Below are 25,491 nucleotides of genomic sequence, written 5' to 3'. Positions count from 1 at the left end.
ATATTTAACCACATGTAACAGACTGCTGGAATGCCTGGTTACCTATTATAAATACCAGACTGTACAATAAATAGTTTGCATTCAAAGCACAAGATCAGAAAGTACAGTCGTGAAAAAATTAGGACACCATGCTAAAGTTGACTAAAAAGAGGACTAAAAAAATCATCTTTTGGAAATTGATCTTAATGCCTTAATTAAAAGAATTTGGAAAAATCCGACCTTTTAAGGACACCAATTTTCTTTGTGAATGAATAATGTATTGGGAATAAATAAATGTTCTTCCTTAAAATACAGGGGGCATAAGTGAGTACACCCCTATGTTAAATTCCCATAGAGGCAGCCAGATGTTTATTTTTAAAGGTCAGTTATTTCATGGATCCAGGATACTATGCATCCTGATAAAGCTCCTTTGGTCCCCCACATCATCACATACCCTTCACCATACCCCCACATCATCACATACCCTTCACCATACCCCCACATCATCACATACCCTTCACCATACCCCCCACATCATCACATACCCTTCACCATACCCCCACATCATCACATACCCTTCACCATACCCCCACATCATCACATACCCTTCACCATACCCCCACATCATCACATACCCTTCACCATACCCCCACATCATCACAACACCTCCCCCACATCATCACATACCCTTCACCATACCCCCACATCATCACATACCCTTCACCATACCCCCACATCATCACATACCCTTCACCATACCCCCACATCATCACATACCCTTCACCATACCCCCCACATCATCACATCCCCTTCACCATACCCCCACATCATCACATACCCTTCACCACCCCCACATCATCACATACCCTTCACCATACCCCCACATCATCACATACCCTTCACCATACCCCCCACATCATCACATACCCTTCACCATACCCCCACATCATCACATACCCTTCACCATACCCCCCACATCATCACATACCCTTCACCATACCCCCACATCATCACATACCCTTCACCATACCCCCACATCATCACATACCCTTCACCATACCCCCCACACATCATCACATACCCTTCACCATACCCCCCACATCATCACATACCCTTCACCATACCCCCCACATCATCACATACCCTTCACCATACCCCCACATCATCACATACCCTTCACCATACCCCCACATCATCACATACCCTTCACCATACCCCCCACATCATCACATACCCTTCACCATACCCCCCACATCATCACATACCCTTCACCATACCCCCACATCATCACATACCCTTCACCATACCCCCACATCATCACATACCCTTACCACACCCCCACATCATCACATACCCTTCACCATACCCCCACATCATCACATACCCTTCACCATACCCCCACATCATCACATACCCTTCACCATACCCCCCACATCATCACATACCCTTCACCATACCTAGAGATTGGCATGTCGTCACCTTCCTAAAATAATTGCCTAAGTCCTTTTTTCAGGTTTTTCAGAAAACACAAAAAATAAAACTGCCTAAGTCACATGCTTTACATGGGCAGTTATACAAGGTGTAGAATCACATGACCTGTTCAACTGAGGATGTAAGCAATTTTAACAAAGGTGGCCAGCACCATGAGGAGATGATTTAGGCAAAGAAATAATTTTTGTTAAAAGTCATTTTTTTCAGGTTTTTCGGAAAACACAAAAAATAAAACCGCCTAAGTCACATGCTTGACATACGCAATTTTACTAAAGGTGTAGAATCACATGACCTGTTCAACTGAGGATGTAGGCAATTTTACCAGGTGGCCTGCACCATGAGGAGATGATTTAGGCAACAAAATCATTTTTGTTAAAAAATGACTTAGGCAATTATTTTAGGAAGGTGACGATGTGGTACTTTCCATAAGATCATCTCTCAATGCAAATTAAACCAGCTATTAGACTAACTGAAATAAAACCATGCCGATCTCTAGGTATGGTATTATTCCTCTTTTTAGTCAACTTTAGCATGGGTGTCCAAATGTTTTTTGACATGACTGTATATAAACCAGTTCGACATCAGCACTACCAGGACCCATACATACTCTTTATACATTAATGTATTCATGATTTAAAAAGGCATAAAATGCCATTTCACTGCATTCAGCAAAGTACTTTAAAATAAGTACTTTAAAGTTCTTATGAAACTTAAAATGATGTTAGATTGAACGTAAACATCATCGATTTCAATTTGGTGGTTCTTTTGCAACAAACTAAAGCCCACTTTAGACCAAAGATCTGCAAGTTGAAACTTGCAACTATGTTTGAAAGTGTGTATCTTCGGTGTGAACTGGGAGCTCGATGGGGTTTTAAGCCCCCAACATCGACTTCAAGGCACCTAACCCTAAACATTGCCTAATCCTAGTGCCTTGAGATAGATGTACCTTTAAACTAAACACAGACAGTTGAGTGGTTAAAAAGGTTTCTTACTGTCTCCAAACAGGTTGTACTCCTCGCAGCCCGGAGCCTGTTTTTCCGCCTGGCGACAGCAGAGCCACGCCCCTTCCTGCCAGAACTGAGGGTGAAACTTGGCCGAGACCACAGGGTTGTCTTTGATCTCTGCAGAGAGAAAGTTTCCGTGTTAAAAAAAAGGTTCACGTGTCAACTGGAGGGTCTGTTTCTGTTTCTGGAATAAGTATCATTTCATTTCAGTGACATTTAAAGTGCTCATATTATGCTTTTTGGCCTTTTCATTTGTGTTATCTATCTTTTTTGTGTTACGTTATAGGTTTACAAAGTGAAAAAGCCCAAAGTCCCACCCAAAGGGACTTACCATCTCCAACAGAAAACACTGTTCACCAACTGCTCCAAACTGCTCTATTGTAGTCCAGCCTTTACTGGCACGCCCTCATACTCTGCTTCTGACTGGCTAGTAGTCCTTACCTAGCTACTGTCAGGGCACGCCCTCATACTCTGCTTCTGACTGGCTAGTAGTCCTTACCTAGGTACTGTCAGGGCACGCCCTCATACTCTGCTTCTGACTGGCTAGTAGTCCTTACCTAGCTACTGTCAGGGCACGCCCTCATACTCTGCTTCTGACTGGCTAGTAGTCCTTACCTAGGTACTGTCAGGGCACGCCCTCATACTCTGCTCCTGACTGGCTAGTAGTCCTTACCTAGCTACTGTCAGGGCACGCCCTCATACTCTGCTTCTGACTGGCTAGTAGTCCTTACCTAGGTACTGTCAGGGCACGCCCTCATACTCTGCTTCTGACTGGCTAGTAGTCCTTACCTAGCTACTGTCAGGGCACGCCCTCATACTCTCCTTCTGACTGGCTAGTAGTCCTTACCTAGGTACTGTCAGGCCACGCCCTCATACTCTCCTTCTGACTGGCTAGTAGTCCTTACCTAGCTACTGTCAGGGCACGCACTCATACTCTGCTTCTGACTGGCTAGTAGTCCTTACCTAGGTACTGCACATGTGCGACTCCCAACAAAGATGGAACAGAAGTGAGATGCCTCACTCTGTAGTTAAAACAGAGAGCTCAACACACAGGGTGAAAAGAGGAGCTGCAGCAATGTGCAGTAGGCCTACAACAACAATATGGTGCTTTTTGAAAATTAAACCATGTAAACCTATTCTGATACAACCTCTAAATACAATTTTTAACCTGAAAATGAGCACAATATTTTAAAACTTTAAACAAATCTTCCTTTGTGTGGCTGAGTTGGAATATAAGGTTATAAAACTTAAATACTTAATCACTTTAGTACATGAATGTAAAGAGTTTAGATTCAAGATTCCTTTTATTGTCATTCAGCAAAAAAAAAATACACATAAACAGGGTTATAAAATAGAGCTCTATGAATAAATATATATACAAAAACTGAGTTTGGAGAGTTTTCTCATTTCCCAAATGTCTTTAAAGCTGCATTAATAGATTTTTGGCAACTTGCGGGCGGCAGAAACACACTGTAGGCATGTCGTTGTAAAACAGCTGTCAGATGCGTCCAAAAATGACATTATGAGAGCTGCTGTATGAGTTAAAAAGACACTATGAAAGCTTAATTTAAGGTGTTGCCATTATGATTTGAGGGATGTAAATGCTATGGATTCAGTGAGTTATGCGTGAGCTATAATCCGAATTTTAGCAGCTATTTGTTTTGTATTTTGGCAAATTTGCACCATGAAAAGTATGCCGAATTAGCTAATAGCTGTTCCTGTTTGCAGCGCACCCTTTAATGTACAGACAACTAACTGGATTACTTTGATGCTGAAGAAAACTTAAAAACGTGACGATTCTCGGGCTAATTCTGCAGCTGTAAGGAGCGTCTTTTCTCTATGATTTTCTAAGCAAATTTGTAGACTCCTATCCACTGCGGTCATCAAAGATAATGACTCACAGGAAGTGTTAGTCACACAGAATCTAAAAATACATGTATCATGTCTCTGTGTTTAGATTTACCAGAGTTATGACTCAGAAGCAGAGGGATTGTTGACATGAATTGAGTTTTACGGTCAAATTACATTTTGGACCCTTCTGAATCCTCATTTTGCTTAAAAGGTGTAGTGTGACACAATTGCAATTGTGTAACCAATGGTGACCTAGGTTTTTATAAATTACTTAGTAGGCCCCATTGTTTAATTTCAGTAACTTTTGGGTCCACCGCTGCCTTGATCTGTTAGTTTGTTGGAGTTATTTAAAGGAGTCTGGTGGCTTTGAAGAGAGCGGAGATAGCCGCTACGGTTCTCCGTCGTAAAGGGCTGTCTGACAGCGAGGTGAAGTGCTGAAAATATCCTAAATATAGCGTGAACTTAAACTGATAACGATGTTTTTAGGTGTCTAAAATGTGTTTTAGACACCACGTCACGCCAGCCTGCTTCTCCAAACTCTCCAAACGTCTACTGTAGCTAACGCACTGACTACGGAGAAGTCACTCAGACCACCGCACTGCAAATCATCCGAACTGTCAACTTAAGTCAGAGATTCTGAGCTCGTGATTCATAGTTTTTTTTTTTACTTTGGTGTGTTTAAGTGCTCAGAAACTTGCCTGTCCAGTTTAAACAACTTCTACGTGTTTCAAACTATAAATAAATCAAAAGTTAAGCAGAAACTGTAGTGTACACAACATGGTCAAACATGTGCGTACACTTGCTTAAGCGTACTTTTGGTTTTTTGGGGGTTACATCCCCTGTTTTTATGCATACATTTTCAATTTGAACATTTTTATGCTTGGCTCAGGGTGGAAAAGTTTGTGTAGCGATAAAGTGAAATGGAAACGGACTTAAGGCCCTATTTTAAGGATCAAAGCGCCTGGCGCAGGTGCGTTTAGGGCGTGTCCAAATCCACTTTAGCTAGTTTGACGACGGCATGGTTCAAAAGGGTTGTACTTAGTGTCTTCATTAACTAATTTTACTAATATGCTGTTAAAATAACAAAGAAATGCTGCGTTATTGACTTTAGACCAGGTTTTTGTTGGTCAATAGCGCGATCACTTCCCGCTGCCTCAAGATAGCAATACGCCCAGAATGCACCTGAAAACACCTCCATGTAAGACCAGCATGCCCAGAATGCACCTGAACACACCTCCCTGTAAGACCAGCATGCCCAGAATGCACCTGAACACACCTCCCTGTAAGACCAGCATGCCCAGAATGCACCTGAACACACCTCCCTGTAAGACCAGCATGCCCAGAATGCACCTGAACACACCTCCCTGTAAGACCTGCACACCCAGAATGCACCTGAACACACCCCCCTGTAAGACCAGCACACCCAGAATGCACCTGAACACACCTCCCTGTAAGACAGCACGCCCAGAATGCACCTGAACACACCTCCCTGTAAGGCCAGCACGCCCAGAATGCACCTGAACACACCCCCCTATAAGACCAGCACACCCAGAATGCACCTGAACACACCCCCCTATAAGACCAGCACACCCAGAATGCACCTGAACACACCTCCCTGTAAGACCAGCACGCTCATGGGCGCGGGTGCATTTGCTATTAGAAACTGACAACTGCGTCGGTCTTAAACTAGCAAAGACACTTTCGGACTTTGGACTTTGCGCTGGGCCGGGTGCAAGATAGGGCCCTAAGAGCAGAAAGTTACAATTTTGTGTCCAAGATCTGAGCTTCAACAGTTGTGTTTTTGGAGTCAAACTGTTCAAAAAACATCCAAACCAGGGTTCAAAATTGGCACCATCTACCAGCCAAATGCTGGTAAAATATGTAAGTGGCTGGTAGATTTGCTCTACTCACTAGCCCCCCCAAAAAAAACAATGGTAATCTATTGCGTGGCTGGTAACATTTTAAAATGGACGAAAACCTTAATTTTGAACCCTGGTCCAAACTATCCCTTTAAAAGCGGCACCTGACCTCGTTTTCATCTGCGCGACCACCTTGTCTCAGGTGAAACGTCACGTACACAGCGGGAGAGGAAACGGTGGGCACTGTTGGAAACTGTGGTTTGAAAGTGTGAAAACATCTTTGCAGCGGCTCAAACTATATACCGAATGTGATCTATCACTCTACATCTGTACACGCTGCTCTGCTGTTTCAATCAATATTGTAGTGTAACGGCTTTGAATGACGACCAAAAACGCTCGTCTTCTACTGTGACCATTTACTGTTCAATATGTTGCAGTTTTACACGCAAGAAAGTGAGCAACTTAAGCTTGACGGACATGTTTTGCATCTAGCGTCTCACGTTCATCTCAGTAAGCTAGCAAGAGTGCACAACAGACAACTTCTGTGTAGGCTACTACCAAACCAAATAAAAGCAATTCCTGTGACGGTTTGCAGTAAAACTAAATTACTGTTAACCCTTGTGTTGTCTTCCTGTCGACCATGAACTTGTTGTCCATTTAGGTCAAAAGTGAATTTGAATTTTTGGTGCTTTTTTTCCCAGCGTTTTTTGGCTCTTTCTATGCTTTTGACACTTTTTAAAAACGTTTTTGTCACTTTTTCTACGTTTTATTTTGAAATTCATGGTCAAAAAACCTATTTTATATGACATTATACCTACATTTGTGTTAAAAAGGCAGAAATTATGAATTATTTTGACTAATAGTTAAGATCAAAGGATGTTGAGTGAATCACAGACTGGATTATGTCAAGGTTTAGTCACAATACTGTTTTAAAACCATTTAAACACGTTTATAAAATTGAATAAAATTCAATAGAAGTAATCATTAATTTCACGTGCAAAGATCCATCCATGCATCCATGTTATTTTTGGCCATTTTGGTTCAAAGAAAACCCATATTTCTGATATGAAAACTTTGAAAATGGGTCAAATTTGACACACAAGAGTTAAACAAATGGTGTGGTGTAAATATCAGCTGTAAATCAAGTACTGTAAATAATGTAAATAGTGCCTTTTAATCACACTATAATTTACCAATTCCTTTTAGACTTTTTTTAAACTAAACAACAGGAATTTCTTATTCAAGTGCTCTAAACAGACATTTCACAACAGATATAATAAGAGTAGAATAAAACAGAGACTGACCCTCTTTGAGACTCTGGACCCAATGACTTCTGCTGTTGTGACTCGGAGCGAACACATAGAGAGTGCTGGCATCGTACACCACCTGCACACAAACACAAACTGGTTAGGAAACACTGGATTAGAACGCAAATTTCGGTTCCTCATTTTAGTCGACTGAAATATCTTCCCTCTGTCACTCTCTCATGGGTGGGCCAAATTCTCTGGGCGGGCAAAGCAGAGAAAGGGGAGGTAACCTTCCTCCTTATGACCTCATAAGGAGAAGATTCCAGATTGGCCCATCTGAGCTTTCATTTTCTCAAAAGGCAGAGCAGGATACCCAGGGCTCGGTTTACACCTATCACCATTTCTAGCCACTGGGGGACCATAGGCAGACTGGGGGAACTCACATTAATGTTAAAAAAAAAAACTCTCATGCCATTGGACCTTTAACCATTCACTGCACCTGATCGCTGGTTGTGTGTTTGGTGACTTAGGGTTTACTTATTATATATTTAAAATACTTTAAAACGTTAATATATTGTTAAATTTAAATAATTTTCCATTTAAAAAAAACAAACTATAAAAGAGCCTTTCTTTGATGTCATTTTTCAAGAATCTGAATCGTTTTTAAAAGTACTGGTTTGGCATTGGAATCGTAAAAATCAAATAATTGTTTAATAGAAGTCGGTACACGATCTGTGCTGCGCATGCGCAAGATGATAATCCTGTTTTACGAGTTCTCTTAATACCTCCGTGAGATTTACGACACTGCACGATCTGTCATAGTTGTAGCGGTCTGCCGTTATGCTCATGGATCCACCGGGAAGCTAACGCTAGTTTAGCTAACAGCTAATTCGGCTAACCGCTAGCTGACAGCTTGATTCAGTCTAAAATAACGTTAACTCAAACTAAACACTGGGAAAAGCAGGCTACAGCTAAATTAAGACTTTACAGTAACAACAATAAAGAGTATTGAGTGATTGTATTTTAAATGAGCACAAGTAGTAAAGTAGAACTGACGTAACAGCTGTTATATATTTTAACGGTTATTTTCAGGTTTGAAGGTCTTTTACATGAATTAGCTGTTAGCTAAACTAACGTTAGCTTTCCGGTGGAGGCTAACGGCAGACCAGACCGCTACAACTACGACCAGAAGCGTGGACCAGATCGTGCAGTGTCGTAAATCCCTACAAGAGGATTATCATCTTGCGCATGCGCAGCACGGATCGTGTACTGTATTTGGGGCATATTACAGTTTAAAGATGCCTTGTGTGTCTCTTTTTTGTCAGTAACAATGATACAGAACCACACAATCTTTGCCAGGCATTATGACATTAACAAACAAAGTTGTAGGCCTCAGCTAAGTAACTTCTTACCGAAACTAAACCAACAGCTAAAAAAGCATTCCACAAAGCAGCACACACCCAAGAGACACACATGTTTAGGTTAGGCGTGACTTCCACTTGTCAAGGATAATTATTTTGTATTATAATAAGTGTCACATTTTTTTTATTTACTGTAAAACTGCTGGCGCAATTTACGTCAACAATCGCACTCCTTCTCCCATCTTTACCCCCAAACAGGGGATATGATCTAACCTGACTCCGCCAGATGGATTGCTTCGCATTTGCTCGGCATATCCGTCTGGGAACTTTACTGTTACCGAACTTTTGGGAAGAGGCGAAAATACTGGTTAGCTGATTGGATAAACCATCTGTCTATCACCACCTATAGTTGGTGATAGACGGGCCAAATCAACCAATCAGAGCAACGAAAGCATATGAAAATATAACCACAAGCCAGGCTACCCCTGCTGCTGCTGCTGCTGCTGCTGCTGCAGGCAAAGCATAGCTCATTAGCTCAGCAAGCAAGCAACATGTCGGTTAAGGATATTTGCTGTTTGTGTAACGAGAATTTAGGAATAAAAGACACCGTTTCAGGTTCCCGGTCCATATTCCAAAAGAAGGATCCAAGAGAAAAAAGCATTAGCGAGCGGCTAACAGAATTAGGGCTACCGCTGTCTGAAAATCCTGGTGAGCTGATTGGATAAACCATCTGTCTATCACCACCTATAGTTGGTGATAGACGCTTCTCTTTGCATCACACCTAAACCGCCTCAAAACCAACGCTGATTGGTCGGTCGTTTGGCGAACGGCTCCAAACTTTCTCTATCTCAAGATGCCAGACTGGAAAACTGGAGCTCGCCAGATCAGGACGGTCTCACAAGGCTAGATATAATCCACATGCACTGACAAATAAAATGTAGGTTAACACTGAATTTTTTGTTATATTGTTGTTGTTTTCTTTTATATGGGTATCGTTAGTCTTTTGTAGAGACCAAACCTATAAAAGGTAACACTTAACGCTTAATATATTTGTTACCTCTGAAATCGAATGTGGCCCCAGCTTGGCCCCTTTATGTGAAATGGTCTAGAACTGCTACTGTTTGTTTGTACCTGAAAGGGGTATTTGTTCTGGCAGGGGATGATTTCTCCGAAGTTCTTCACGATCTCGGCACATCGGATGCGGCTCAGCTCGATCGAGCCTCTCCTGCACTTCTTCTGTTGATGGAAAAACAACAGCAGGTTTTTATTCACTTTTGCTACTACTGTAATAAGAAATCAACTACTCACTTAGAGGTGACGCTAGAGCTGGGCCATATATCTATATTGTGATATGAGACTAGATATCGTCTTAGATTTTGGATATCGAAATATCGTAATATGACCAAAAGTGTTGTCTTTCACTGGTTTTAAAGGCTGCGTTACAGTAAAGTGATGTACTTTTCTGAACTTATCAGACTGTTCTAGCTGTTCTATTATTTGCCTTTTCTCCATTTAGACATTATGTCAACATTACTGATCATTATTTATCTAAAATCTAAGTGTGAAGATATTTTGTTAGAGCACCAATTCTCAACCCTAGAATATCGCCACAATATCGATATCGAAGTATTTGGTCAAGAAATATTGTAAAAAAATATTGTCATATCTGATTTTCTCCATACCAGCCCTAGGTGACGCCATAGGCGCAAATTTACAATAAATCACAACTGGCTGGTGCAACCCCCACCCCACCCAAAAAAGTCACTTAATAAAGACATTTTGCACCATAATGTGATGCAGAAAAGGCACAAATTGTTGCAGAAACATTCACCTTCATCCAGTAAATGAAGTTTTTGATGTTCAATCTTTCAATTCTGCTCTAAAGTGTAGATCTCAAGCCCTCCAATGTTGAACCCAAAGTTACGCCCTTTGGTGACGCAGACTTTGTCTGCAGTTTCGTTTAGTTTAAGCGGGAACTGAAACGTAAAACTTAATAAAGTGACCTCTGCTTTTCCATCGTAGTACGTCAGCCGGCTCTTGGTGAGGACGAACAGCCTCTCCTTGTAGTTCAGCGGCGACGTCCGCCTCTTCTGCTGCGAACGCTTGATGAGTTTCTCCTCCAATAGCACCTCGGCACTCATCGTGGCCCCGCCCACACCCTCAGCAGCCCATTGGTGGATGTCGTCAGAACGCAGCGGGCTGGAGCTGAGAAGGGGGAAAAAAACCCGCAGTTAAAATTTTAGTCTAATTTTTTTTGTCACAGAATCTAACTCCCATCAGCTTTATGGAGTCTTTTAGTTCATGGTTTTTGATTTTCTAGCTAAAGTACAAGACAGATTTGGGTAACGCGGGTCGCACGATTTGACTCGAGTCGCAAGTTTGAGGAGTTGAGACTTGCTTGGCTCACATTAGCTATGTTTCCATTCACACATTTTTATCCGAATTAAGTGATATCAAATGAAAAATGCCTTATGGAAACCGTAAAATTCGATTTCAAAAGGAAATACGTTCGGTCTCATCGGATTTTATCTTGATCGATATATAGATCGGCTTATGCGATAAACGCTGATGGAAACGTTATTTGCCGAATAAATAATGAATTGCGATTAAGTTTTGGGTCATTTTATCCAATGCAATCCAATCCACTTTATTTATATAGCACGATTTTAACAAACACAAGGTTTCCAAAGTGCTGCACAAAAAGATAAAACAGAATAAATAGATAACACAATAAAAGCACAGAGGTACCCAATATAAAGATAAATGCAATAAAAATTAAAATTAAATTAAATAAGTAGAATAAATAAAAACTAAAATGGCCTGTCCGCATACAATTAAAATAAGCAAGTATAGATCAACACTCTACCTGGTGTTAAAAGCCAAAGAAAAGAGGTGGGTTTTAAGAAGAGTTTTTATTTTATTTCATGGTTGCAACCCGCCACAAAACGAAGAAGAAGAAGTTGTAGTTCATTTCCGCCCAGTATTTCCGCTCTGTTTGCACACATGACAGGTGTCATCAAAGACAGATGTAAGTGGACGAACGAGGAGACGAGAGACTTTTTTAATTTAATTTACGAGCAAAATATAAACGGCTATTTTAGACAGCAACAATCTAAGAAATGCCATAATTTATCAGGAACTCGCGAGGGAAAAGGCGAAAATGCTTCAACCAAAGGGTTTCCGTGAAGTGTCTCTGAACCACGACCTCCCAGAACTGTTTGGAGCGCTGTCGTTCCCACGCCACAGGCCGCCTCCGTTGTCGTCGGGCATTTACGTGCATCTGCATCATCATAGCAATGTGTTGATAGCGTCGTTGTTTTCTTATTAGCTGGCACATTTAATAAGCACTATTACAACTTGTGCAATATCGATCGTTTGTTGGTAGATGGCGCGATCCATTTTGTCTAGCAAAACTTTGTTCGCAAATGTTTGCTTGAATGTTGTGCGATTCAGTGCGAAAAATGAACGGAAACACCTTAAAATGTCTCAAATCAATTCGATATTCAAATTTAATCGCAAAACAGCATGTGACGTCATTACGCAACAGGTTTTTATTCGCTTTAAAGCCGTTGGATGGAAACCGGCTTTCACCGGCTTTATTCGCATGAGTTTTTTTTACCGAACTTCAGATAATTCGATTGACAAGTGGATGGAAACTTAGCTATTGATAACCTACTTGACTTGATTTTGACTTGGTATTCGAGACTTGACTTAAACTTGAGACGGATAAATCGAAAGGTCTTGACTTCTTATTAATGAAATACAAAGTTAAGAATATATGTACTCCCCCCCCCCCACAACTTAAAAACTAAAAAAATATTCAAATATAGGTTTACAACATTTCAGACACGTACTTAAAATAATGATCCAGAAAAACAATGAAATTACTTTAACCCTTGTGTTGTCTTCCATGTCGACCATGCAACTTTATCTCTTTCTGGGTCAAAATTTTAAAACGTTTTGGTCGTGTTTTTCGACACTTTTGTCATTTTTTTCCCCTATTTTTATTTTTCCAATGTTTGTTGATTTTTTTTTCTGCACGTTTTGAAGCTTTTTCCGACATGTTTTTCACTTATTTTTTTTTAGACGTTCTCCTATCAGTTTTTTTTTTCTTAAAATGCTATAAATTTGAATAAAAACACCAAAATACAATGAAAGTAGTGAACTGATCATTTATTTCACTTGTGAAGAGCGTTGTAGGGAACCATCCACTTTTTTTTTTTTTGTCAATTTGGTTAAAAGAAACCCACATTTCTGATATAGATTTTTGGCCTAATTTGACCCGAGGACAACAAGAGTTACTACAAATTACTAAAAATAAATAGTGTTAATACAAAATTATACGTTTTTTTCAAGATATTGGGAAGTTACGTTTTGTTTTTGAAACATGAATGGGTGAGTTTTCGTGGAATGCTCGGTAACCTGGCAACCTTCTACCGAGCATTCCACCTGGCAACCTTCCAGAGCTTGGCACTTGACCGTAGAGAGGCCAACGCAGGAGGCAGCCGTCATGGACAGAGTTATGCCAAAAATAATAATATATTACTTGAAGGACGATGTAGTCGATGACCGTAGTAAGAAGAGAACAGCGGTGTGCCCGGGCTGCAGCTCAAAAATCACGGACACGACAACCACAACGTCTATCTTCATCCGTTACTACAAAAGCCACAAAAGAAAGGTGACGTTGACGTTACGTAAATGGGTTTTAACCTTTTATATATGTCAATGGTTTTAACGGCTCGACTCACCCAGCTAACTAGCTAGCTAACGGTTAGCTAGCTAGACATAGAACAATAGACAAACTGTTAGCTTAACCGTTACGGTTAAGCTAACAGTTTGTCTATTGTTCTATGTCGTCCAGCTAGCTAGCTAGCTAGTTAACCGTTAAGTTAGCTAACGGTTAAGCTGTTGTTTGAGCAGAGGTGAAAACAATAAAGTTACTCTGCCAAAGTAACCTTTTATTAGGGGGGAAAATGGTTAACGTTACCTTATTAGATAACTAATTTGTTATATACAGCTAAACATAGGCTACAAAACAACGTTTTATGCTTAACTTGGGGATTTAGCTATAAACCTGGCCCGGCTACCTGTTAGCATGCTTGAAATAATAGACAGCAAATCCTTGTATATTTTTGGTTGGTTGGTTGTTTGTTTTTTAATCCAAGTAAAACTTAAAAGGATATCATTGAAGGTGTCAAAAATAAGAAAAGGAGGATGAGGATATATATATAATGGGTTAAATGTTAGCTAAAAAGTTAATTTTAACCTAACATTATACTGTAAGCTGTAGCTATTACTTGACTTGTGATTTGCTTGATTGTCACCACAGTGACTTGTGACTTGCACACGATTGACAAATACGTTTAACATCTTGTATTTCTACACTGTGGTATTGCTACTTTTACTTAAGTGAAAAGAGCTGATTACAATCTTTTCACACTTTTGACGTGCCGTCCGTGTGTTCCGACAGCACTTGAATGCAGCAGAAGAAAAGCACCTGCTCACAGGTGGTTTAACTTCATTAACTTACGTAGTAACATTATAAAACATGTATCCAAACAGACAAACAAAGGCTTCCTATACTATGTTATTGTAGAGTTATATAATGTTTTATGATACTTATAAACGCACTAACGTAAGGTGTTTCCTTCCCCTGCGCTGCAACTTTGCTGACCGCTGTTTTGTAGCTATCCTCACAATCTGCGCAGCCTCAGTAGTTAAAAAAAACAACACAAAAACACTTAAATTAAGTCATGTCAATAAAACAAAGATTTTCTTACCTTCTCTCGACATCTCGCAGTTTTCAGTGCATTAAGTGTGCGTTTGATTCCCTTGTTGCTGTGAATTAGAGGAGCTGGATTCAGGAAATGAAAGACAGAGGGGCGGACACACAACACAGCACGCACAATGACCCGCACACACTTCCTCTGTGTGTGTGTGTGTGTGTGTGTGTGTGTGTGTGTGTGTGTGTGTGTGTGTGTGTGTGTGTGTGTGTGTGTGTGTGTGTGTGTGTGGAGAGAGAGGAAGAGGTCAGTGGTGAGTGGTGTGTGTGAGATCATTTGACTGCTGGTGTCAGTCAGAAAGCAGAGTGGAAAAATATAGAATATGTGCTGCAACAGTGAAACTGTATCTCTGTGAGGACCGGCTTGACTTTTTCAGCCTTAAGAGGGAAGAGGGAGAGATTGTTTGGAAAGTGAGGAGAGTTAAAAAAAAAAGGGCCATTTGAAAGAAAGTGCCAACGTTTTTTTTTTTTTTTAATTGGGGACAGTTTGGGAGTATGACAAGAGATTCAAATGTATTTATTTTTTTGAAACTTGGAAGTTCTTTGAAGAATAATGACAGTTTTTTTGTATTTGGTACTTATTTAAAATATGGGAATTGTAAATTGAGGATTTTTAAAATTAGTTTTTAATTTAGAAACTTGGAAGTTATATATGTATGTGTGTGTGTATGTATGTGTGTATATATGTGTGTGTGTATATATGTGTATATATATATATATATATGTATGTATGTATGTATGTATGTATGTATATATATATATATATATATATATATATATATATGTGTGTATATGTGTGTATGAGAGGTCATAGGAGGTATTTTTTCCGATACACAGATGCAGTATTTTTCATACACACACACTATTATAATCATTTTATATGTATATATGAGAGAGTATAGTAGTATTGTGAGAGGATATATAGAGAGTATGTGAGAGTAGTATGTAAGAGTATGTGTGAGAGAGTATAGTAGTATATGTGAGATAGAGAGTATATGAGAGAGTAGTAGTATGTGAGAGAGATTATAGTAGTGTGAGAGAGTGTTGTATGTGGAGAGAGTTAGTAGTGTTGTGGTAGTAGTGTATGTGAGAGAGTATAGTAGTGTATGAGAGAGTATATGTGAGAGAGTATAGTAGTGTATGTGAGAGAGTATATGTGAGAGAGTATAGTAGTGTATGTGAGAGAGTATATGTGAGAGAGTATAGTAGTGTATGTGAGAGTATAGTAGTGTATGTGAGAGAGTATAGTAGTGTATGTGAGAGAGTATATGTGAGAGAGTATAGTAGTGTATGTGAGAGAGTATATGTGAGAGAGTATAGTAGTGTATGTGAGAGAGTATAGTAGTGTATGTGAGAGAGTATATGTGAGAGAGTATAGTAGTGTATGTGAGAGAGTATAGTAGTGTATGTGAGAGAGTATAGTAGTGTATGTGAGAGAGTATAGTAGTGTATGTGAGATAGGGCTGCACAATTAATCGAATTTTAATCACGATCACGATTTTGGCTTCCCACGATCAAATTTGCGTGATGGAGCGATATTTAAAATGCGTCATTCCCTTCATAGAACAGTTTTTGCAAAGCCAATCTAGCGCTCCATAAACCACTGTCTGATCACATGTCTCCATGAGCCAATCAGAGCTGTTCCCTGCTTGCACCGCGCAGCTTAGTTTCTAGATGTAGACAGTCACAGAGGACAGAGTAACGTGAGGAATATTCCACAACAGGTAGCAGTCGGTCATCATAAGCCGGTCACGATGTTTACCAGTTTACCAGTAAACGCAACGTTTTGTCCCTTCTGTGTTGTTTTTGCAGTGACCAGTGCTTGTTTGTGTCTTTTAGCTCATAGCTTTAGCAGCAGACTGTTGGACGTCCCGCTGTTGGAATCCTACAGTGAAATACAGATACGCTACACTGTTTAGCAGTCAGCATTTTAGCCGTGTTTATTCCAGTTACTACTGTGGCTAACGGTAGGCTAACGCTACCTGCTGTATAACGTGTCATTAGTGTTTACTAGCGTGACATGCAGTGATGTTTATGTTGCCTCTAACGTGGGTTTCGGAGCATCAGAGCGCAACGCAGACATGTAAGTGGCAGTGTAATGAGCCACAGAAATCCGTGTAGCTATTTCGTCTGGTAGATACCGGGCACCACACGCACCGTTAACGTGAACAGAAAAATTGCGTTGTTCGTATTTTTCACGGCAAACATGCATGTGTGGGCGGTCGCACAACAGCTGAAATGGCATACTCCTTCACAGTATCCTTCAATAAAGGAGGAATTTAGCACAATATGGATGTATTGGTAGGAATGTAGCACAATATGGATGTAAAAGCAGTTATAATTATATAATTATGTGACAATAAAATTTTGTTTTGGCTAAAATCAACAAATAATCGTGATAATTAATCGTGATCTCAATATTGATCAAAATAATCGTGATTATCATTTTGGCCATAATCGTGCAGCCCTAATGTGAGAGAGTATAGTAGTGTATGTAAGAGAGTATAGTAGTATATGTGAGAGAGTATAGTAGTGTATGTGAGAGAGTATAGTAGTGTATGTGAGAGTATAGTAGTGTGTGTGAGAGTATAGTGTATGTGAGAGAGTATAGTAGTGTATGTGAGAGAGTATAGTAGTGTATGTGAGAGAGTATAGTAGTGTATGTGAGAGAGTATAGTAGTGTATGTGAGAGAGTATAGTAGTGTATGTGAGAGAGTATAGTAGTATATGTGAGAGAGTATAGTAGTGTATGTGAGAGAGTATATGTGAGAGAGTATAGTAGTGTATGTGAGAGAGTATATGTGAGAGAGTATAGTAGTGTATGTGAGAGAGTATAGTAGTGTATGTGAGAGAGTATAGTAGTGTATGTGAGAGAGTATAGTAGTGTATGTGAGAGAGTATAGTTGAAAAGGAAGTTGGTTTGATCAATCAGGAAGACAGCTTAAATTCTCACTTCCTCATTGGCTAAAGGGGCCATTTTAAATTATCATTATCTGGTGGGCTTGCTGCTTTGAAAGTACAGCTAGCACCAACTCAGAGGAACAAGGAACATTTAAATCAAGCAGCATAAACTTTAAGGAAAAAAACAACCTTTATGGACGAAAACATTTATTCTTATTTTATTTAGTTTCTTTTTCAAGGTCAGTTTTTGTTTGTGGAAGTATATGGTTATGAGGAAAACATTACTATCTTTTTCACTGATACACTGCGGTGTGTTCAGAGAATTGTGAGGGAAACTGACAATTTGGGACATGACATTTTGGAAAGATTAATTTCTGAGCTCAATGGTTATAATTATAATAATAATAATAATAATAATATTAATAATAATAATACATAAGTTTTATATAGCGCTTTACATGGAACTCAAAGACGCTTTACAAACAAAAGAAACAAACAAACAAACATACTCGGACGATCTCTTTCTTGCTATTGATTAACCAGCAGTTTGAAGAGGATGACAATCAGGGAAGCTTTGGTGTAGAGCTGAAGATCTTTGACCGAACCGGCCGGCGCGGACCCGGACGGACCTTAATTTCTATCATTTTACACGGGCTCGCGATCCGAAGGTGCCGCAGCAGTGCAGAACATTTTAGTTAGGAGTGACAACGCTGAAATGAATGAAGACCCCCAGTAATTTTGAGACTTCAATGTTGTTGTTCCAGAAAATGACTTTATTTTCAATTAAACAGTTATGAACAGAATTCTAGAAACTGTAGACCCACTAGCCAATGACGGTAACCATGGCATTCAATTATTTTTTTAGCCTAGTGATCTCTATCAGTGAGCAACTTCATTAGTGTCAAGGCAATTAATAAAGGTTAATAAAAGGCCAGTGAAAAGTTTTCTTTTTAGTCAAATGATTATTCTATTCCATTTTATAAATAGATTTTATTGATTGTTATCGAAATAGAACATAACCAACATACAAGTGCTCTCTGTGTTTCAGAACAGGAAGGAAATAAACCACCATTCACACCAAAATGACTTCAGGTAGCCACGACTGTCCTACCCCCAACAAGTTAAAGAAGAGGAGAGAAAAGATAAATAAATTTAAAAATAAATAATAAAAATAATTAAATTAAAAAAATAACAGAAAAAACAAAAAATTAAATAATACAAAAATATATATATATATATATAAAATAAATAATAAATCAAAAAGGAAAAAAAATACACATACATACGCACACACATATCCATATATATATATATATATATATATATATATACATATATACATACAGATATACAAATATACATATATATACATACATACATACATACATACATACATATACACATAAACATGTATACCTACATACATACACATGTGAATTAAAAACCAAGTAAAAATAAAATCAGTCACCCTATACACATACCTTGCCTTCTCTCAACCATGTATAGTTGAGTTAAAATATAAATTTTACCAGTACACAAGACAATAGCAGGGGGGATGATTATTCCATTTTTAATTGTTTAAACAAGACATTAATAATGTATTAGGAAATGGTGAGTTATTGACAACGATGCCTCTTCAATTTAGTCAAGTTCAACAGGCAACAGATTTTAATAATGTATATTAAGGACTTCTTGGAAGTCATTCCTGACCAAATCCCTGAGTGTTTTTAATGCAAAATCCATAGTTTCCTTAAAATCCTCGAATTTTTTCAGGACTGGCAACCGCAGGCAGTTAATGCATGTGTTTGCGGTGGGTAAATGACGGCCTTGTCTGAGGGGCAGCTCATGGAGAAAAACCACTGAAGGTAGTGGGGAGAAGCCCAGGGGTGGAATATCATTTGCTCCCGTCGTAAAGGCCAGGATACCCCCAAGTTGGAAGGGTCCCTCCTGCTCTGAAAAAGAAATACACCAAAAACAAAAATTAAACCTAGCATGTAGAAAACTTTTAAAAAGGAGGGAAAGACAAAGACAGACAGAAGGGGATTTTTATTCCATAACTAGCAATAATACTTACCCTCAACATCCAGCAGGTAGTCCCTCCAAAATGCAACCACACATTCCTCTGCCCTTCTTTTGTTCCTGCCCACTGCTGACAGTTCTAGTACATCCGCTGTGAGTGGGGATGGCTCGTGACAAAACAGCGGTCTGAAAGCATCTGGGTGCATTCTTATTGCATCAAGAACACCAAGGGTCTTCATCCCCTCCCTGAACCTGTAAAAATGTATCATGAGAAGATACAAATATAATTTTTCAAATTGGATAAATTATCACACAGCACGTGAAAGGGATGACTTATAAGACAGTTCAGTGTTTGTTGATTATGCAAAAAGGCCTTGTCTTTGACAACTATCTAAAACGTGATGTTCTTTAAGTTATTTTATATGATACATGCAAGCCTTTATTCAGAGTTTGGTTGTACATTGACTTTTAAAAATATGTTAAAATCTTTCATTATTCTTAATCCTTGTAAGCTGTTCAGGTCTGTGGGACCCGTTTTCAATGTTTGCTAAAATAAAAATGATGCTATTTATTATTTCTTCTAACTCAAACTCATTGGCCTTGGCTCATTTTCTTTGAAGAACATAAAAAATAACTTATTTTCAATTAGTGTACACGGTACACCCCCCTACACATAACTAATACAAATGAGGTGTTCGGGTTTACTGGACCCAAGTGTAATTATTACAGTGTAATAATTGTAGGTGCTATGAAACTTTGTACCTGCTATTCTCACACAAAGTTAAAAAATTGTTACATTTCAAGTACTTTCACCTGTTCTGATTAAGTTCTAAGAAATAAGCACCAATAATGATAATGATTGATGATAATGAATGAAAAATCTTGTTTCTATTTTATTTTATTTTTTTTACTTTTTTATAATTGGAGTAAATGGCAAATATGAACCATAAATGATGTATCTATCATTGGTAATTGAGCTTAAGTAAACCTCTGTTTAGTATTTTTCTATACATGTTTATGGCTGTATTGATTTAAAAACCTAATAATGTGGTGGGTCCAACATTGGCTGTGGAACAAAAATATGAACACCTTAGAAGGGTTAATTATGTTTGATAAAAAATGGAGTTACACAAACCTTTGAAGTGCAACACTAACTCGATGAACCAGCTGAAACATGATGATATCCTCCACCAAGAGATCTTTGTCTTCTATGCGTTTCAAAGGCCTTAAATGCCCAGCATTGGCCAGATAATCTGTAATAAATCATTGTATAGTATGAACAACACAAGATTAGATAAATTAAACAAACTGTTCTTTCCTGGAGGCCAGGCCTGTATGTGATGATGATATTAGGTGATGCATGAATTTATATGAATGACATCTTTTATTTAACTCCTTTAATCACAGTAGTATATTTAGCACTGACCAAGCCTGGTTTAAACATTCATATGAAAGTCAGAAACAAATCACACAGATTGCAGAAATATAAAAACAAATATGTGGCTTCACCACACAAGAGTGACATTCTAAAATGCTTAATAAGCACTTGAGAGCCCTGCTTAGCAGTATTTAGATTATTATTCACTGTAATAAACATATGTAAACATGTATATTGCACTCTTTAATAATAATAATAATAATAATAATACATTTTATTTATATAGCGCTTTTCATGGTACTCAAAGACACACACAGGCTAAATATCGTCACCCAGTCAGATGATTGCAAGACCGAGCATTCTTATTTAACCTATCTTTGCTGTAAAACGCCTACGCCTACTCTCTCTTACCCAAAGATAGGTGAAATCCAATAAATGCAGAACTGCGTTGCAATAAGCCGCGCCACTGATAGCAAATTACAATGTGTTTGAAATTTAATAACAGGAGCGCAGCAATGGGAACTACAATTACCAGTATGCTTCCATAACTGCTGCTGCTAGCTGCTAGCTTTTTCTCCTAGTCAAAGTCAATTGTACATTGTACAGTAAAATATACTGTAGTTAATCAAAGGGCTTTACAGACAATGTGTCGCTCTCTCATGTAACCAGATTTAATTCGAAACCTGATTTCTGAAATTATTTCACACAGCTTGATCAAACTTGCTTGATCATATTAACTAGCACTAGCTAGCTAGTGGAGATATTGCAAAGTTTTCAATGGAAAATGGCTAGCCCGTGTTATGTGGGTAGCAACTAGTTAGCAGCGCTAACGCCACGACCATGCTAACATGAATTTGGGGGAACACTGCAGATAGAATGACGTTAACAAAAAAGGGGTCCTATGTCAATGGTCCTATTTTTATCATCAACTTACCTCTTCCTGGATTTCGACGACGATCCACCGAAACGCTGTCTCGTCTGGTAACGGGGTCCTCCGTGTTCCATTGAGCTAGCTAGAAGTAGCAGTGCTAGCCTGGAGCCAGGTCTGACTGGATTTACAGTTCCCCCCCTGAATAATCTCTGCATCTCCGAATCAGAGCTCTGTTGGACTTAATTTAATTGTCGAGACATCGTTGACAATAGCTCACCATTTCCTAAAATATTATTTAGAAGACCCACAGCTTCAGTTAGCCTCTTTCTATCCATTACAGCTCCACTATCAGCCAAACTATTATAATGACAGTGCCGGAATTTGACCGTCAAATACCGCTTCTTCTTTGTCAACCAATCAGGAGCTGAGTAATCAAACTGCCTTCCGTTTCAATCAAACTCCCTTCCGTTTCAATCAAACTCTCTCACACACACACTACTATACTCTCTCACACACACGCTACTATACTCTCTCACATATACTACTATACTCTCTCACACACACTACTATACTCTCTCACACATACTACTATACTCTCTCACATATACTACTATACTCTCTCACATATACTACTATACTCTCTCACATATACTAGCTACTATACTCTCTCACATATACTACTATACTCTCTCACACACACTACTATACTCTCTCACATACACTACTATACTCTCTCACACACACTACTATAATCTCTCACATATACTACTATACTCTCTCACATACACTACTATACTCTCTCACACACACTACTATACTCTCTCACATATACTACTATACTCTCTCACACACACTACCATACTCTCTAACGCATACTACTATACTCTCTCACATATACTACTATACTCTCTCACATATACTACTATACTCTCTCACATATACTACTATACTCTCTCACACACACTACTATACTCTCTCACATATACTACTATACTCTCTCACACACACTACTATACTCTCTCACATATACTACTATACTCTCTCACATACACTACTATACTCTCTCACATATACTAGGCTACTATACTCTCTCACATACACTACTATACTCTCTCACATATACTACTATACTATCTCACATACAATGCTATACTCTCACACACACACTACTATACTCTCTCACATACACAACTATACCCTCTCATACATACATGTAAAATGATTATAATAGTGTGTGTGTATGAGTATAGTTGTGTATATGCAAGATTATGATAGTGTGTGTAAGACAGAAGTATGAATTACCTCCTATACGGCCTCTCATAGAATGGCATGATAGACAGATGGTTCATCTGATCACCTGCCAGGTATTTTTTGAAAGGGCCTGCCCTTTTCCTTTTCCAACAGAAAAATGCCTTAAAGCTGCTTTGTAAAAACTCATAACTAACTTTTTATAAGCTGCCAAACTGAAAAAAAACTGAGCTTTTAGGAAGACACAAGTGGATACAGTTGTGAAGAATCAGCAGGAACAATGGAAAGACACTAAGCTAACGTTATGCCCAACGTTACATTTGCACATACATTTTGTCACCAAATCATATATCCAAATATCAGTTTTAGGCTAACTATATATCTGTTAGTTAAGCTAAAGCATTTTGACAGTATTCAACTACTTACAATGGGATGTGAATAAATCAGAAAGCTATAGTAGTATGTTTGCAAGTGCTTTATGTTACATGGCTAAGCTAACCTGGGCTCGTAGAACAAACAACCACAGCTACTTAAGGCTAACCTAGCTCGTAACATTAATTATATTGTCTCAGCTCCCTGCGTGTTTTTGCATTTAACATGAGAATGAGACCTGAGCTGGCCTGGATGAGCGTATACTTTCCTACCTAGGAGGGGTTGCGCTGTGTTAAACTGACTCACCCAGCCACCATGTCGGTTTGTGTTTCAGAGCCGGGCCTGCTAGTGTTGTTCATTATCAACAGCCTGCTTGCATGCTCCGAGCAGCTCTTAGCGTCTCTTGTTGCCTTCCCCACCAGCCTTCTCTTTTGTGTGTAGTTCAGGTTTTAAAAGGTGTATTTACAAAAGTTGTGTTGTGGGAATACAAGAAAACGTCTATTTAATCAGTCTTTCTCTCCAGTAGTGTTTTTCGTGTGGTGTCGGGGCTTTCCAGCTTCAGCCTGAAGCGTCCTGCTTCCATCTTCCTCCTTCAGGAATCAATCTCATCAAACTCCGTTGAATCTCTGCATGAATCTCCCACACACCCTTAGCTTGCTAACACATAGCCAACATTAGCTTCCCAACAGCTAACTTGTCCTCACTGGTTGCTAAAGTAATCATTTGACATGCTTAAATCGGATGTTTTTAGCTAGCTACATGCACTTTGTTACGCTCTTTAGCCGTTAGTGGCGCAGTTGTTCTACCGTCCAGTGGGCTGGCTTTCAGAGTGCAACGTAAGCAACGCTCTGTCTCTATGACGGCTTCTCAGATGGTTCTGTTTATCAAACCATCTGGCGGTTCAGGTTAGATTTGTACCATCACATCATAGGCTTTTTTAACAGTGGGGTTGGTGCTGTGCTCTACTTTACAGATTGAGTAATTACAGCCGAGTGAGATTAGTTGCTGTAACATTTTTGATCCAATTAATCAAAATATCCCCTGTGTGTGTGTGTGTGTGTGTGTGTGTGTGTGTGTGTGTGTGTGTGTGTGTGTGTGTGTGTGTGTGTGTGTGTGTGTGTGTGTGTGTGTGTGTGTGTGTGTGTGTGTGTGTGTGTGTGTGTGTGTGTCTGTCCTCTGTGCCCTTCTGCAGCAATCTGCTAACTCTGCCAGTGAGGCTAGCTGGCTCAGGCTGTATGTGTGTGTCAAATTAGTGTTGGGCTGTGTGTGTGTGTGTGTGTGTGTGTGTGTGTGTGTGTGTGTGTGTGTGTGTGTGTGTCTGTGTCTAAGTCCCTGTCCCCAGCAGGGCCTTGTGTTGTGCTGACAGGAATAGTCAGCAACTCATCCTGATCCTTTTCTCACACACACACACACACACACACACACACACACACACACACACACACACACACACACACACACACACACACACACACACACACACACACACACAGCAGCCTAGGAGCTTTCTGGAACAGCAGTACTGTTCTTCCTCGCAGTGACCCATGTGCTCCAGCTCCGGTCCTAAGCAGCTCCGCTCTGAACTTTTCAAGGCTGCCAGCGTGAGGAAACCAGATTCCATGTGGTTTGAGACAGAGTGGCAGACATACGCAAACTGCTCAACCTGGGTGGGCAGAAGGGACAGAGCTTTAGTTTGTGTACTGACAGTGTGATCTATTGTATGGCAATGATTGCAGCGTTATAACGTAAATGTCAGGAACATTATGTAAAAGGTTCAGGTAAAGGTTCCCCCTAGTCTTGCATTGCCAGACCTATCTCTAGCTCGAAGTTTGTTGTCGTTTACCGACTCAAACAGAGTTTGAGGATGTCAACACACAGCGAGCGGAAGATGAGGGACATGGGATGTCAGGCAGTTATTCTGGAAATGCACTTCCTTTGGTCCAGACTACCCCCAACCTAATACAATGGAGGTGTCAGCATTGACAAAAATTAGCTTTATTCACCTTACTTCCTTGATGTTTAAACTGCTTTTTGGTTGATGGGTAGTTCAAATGAAGGCAGGTCCTTGATCCAGCTATAGTAGCTATAGTAAGGGTTAGCTTGGCTGTAGCTTCTAGTAGTCAAGAGA

General features: G+C 39.4%; 2 protein-coding genes across 2 annotated transcripts in view; both read right to left on the bottom strand.

Annotated features, from left to right (window-relative positions):
* Window positions 1-14,708, bottom strand: part of tec (tec protein tyrosine kinase) — a 33,682-nt gene extending 18,974 nt beyond the window's left edge. The window contains exons 1-6 of the mRNA XM_039821904.1: window positions 14,573-14,708; window positions 10,796-10,997; window positions 9,924-10,028; window positions 7,489-7,570; window positions 2,463-2,591; window positions 1,472-1,482 (exon numbers count right to left, since the gene is read on the bottom strand). Coding sequence (XP_039677838.1) covers window positions 1,472-1,482; window positions 2,463-2,591; window positions 7,489-7,570; window positions 9,924-10,028; window positions 10,796-10,933 — 465 coding nt within the window. The 5' untranslated portion in view covers window positions 10,934-10,997; window positions 14,573-14,708. The remainder of the gene's footprint in view (window positions 1-1,471; window positions 1,483-2,462; window positions 2,592-7,488; window positions 7,571-9,923; window positions 10,029-10,795; window positions 10,998-14,572) is intronic.
* A 4,321-nt stretch (window positions 14,709-19,029) lies between these two features.
* LOC120572291 (G2/M phase-specific E3 ubiquitin-protein ligase-like) lies at window positions 19,030-19,797 on the bottom strand. The gene is made up of 2 exons (XM_039821538.1): window positions 19,550-19,797; window positions 19,030-19,427 (listed from the first exon to the last, which is right to left on the bottom strand). The coding sequence occupies exons 1-2, from the start codon at window positions 19,761-19,763 to the stop codon at window positions 19,144-19,146; spliced, it is 498 nt and encodes a 165-aa protein (XP_039677472.1). The 5' UTR covers window positions 19,764-19,797; the 3' UTR covers window positions 19,030-19,143.
* Window positions 19,798-25,491: the final 5,694 nt, after the last annotated feature.

This window comes from Perca fluviatilis, chromosome 14, assembly GCF_010015445.1.
Source record: "Perca fluviatilis chromosome 14, GENO_Pfluv_1.0, whole genome shotgun sequence".
Lineage (NCBI taxonomy): Eukaryota > Metazoa > Chordata > Actinopteri > Perciformes > Percidae > Perca > Perca fluviatilis.
Note: the sequence above shows the minus strand (reverse complement) of the source record. Positions and strands in the feature narration are given on the sequence as shown.

What these genes read in the sequence shown, in the direction of transcription:
- LOC120572291 (XM_039821538.1), bottom strand. Translation starts at nt 19,763, where the DNA reads ATGATACATTTTTACAGGTTCAGGGAGGGGATGAAGACCCTTGGTGTT. An exon ending in CTACCTGCTGGATGTTGAGG is followed by an intron (nt 19,428 to 19,549) that starts GTAAGTATTATT and finishes TTTCTTTTTCAG; the next exon opens with AGCAGGAGGGACCCTTCCAA.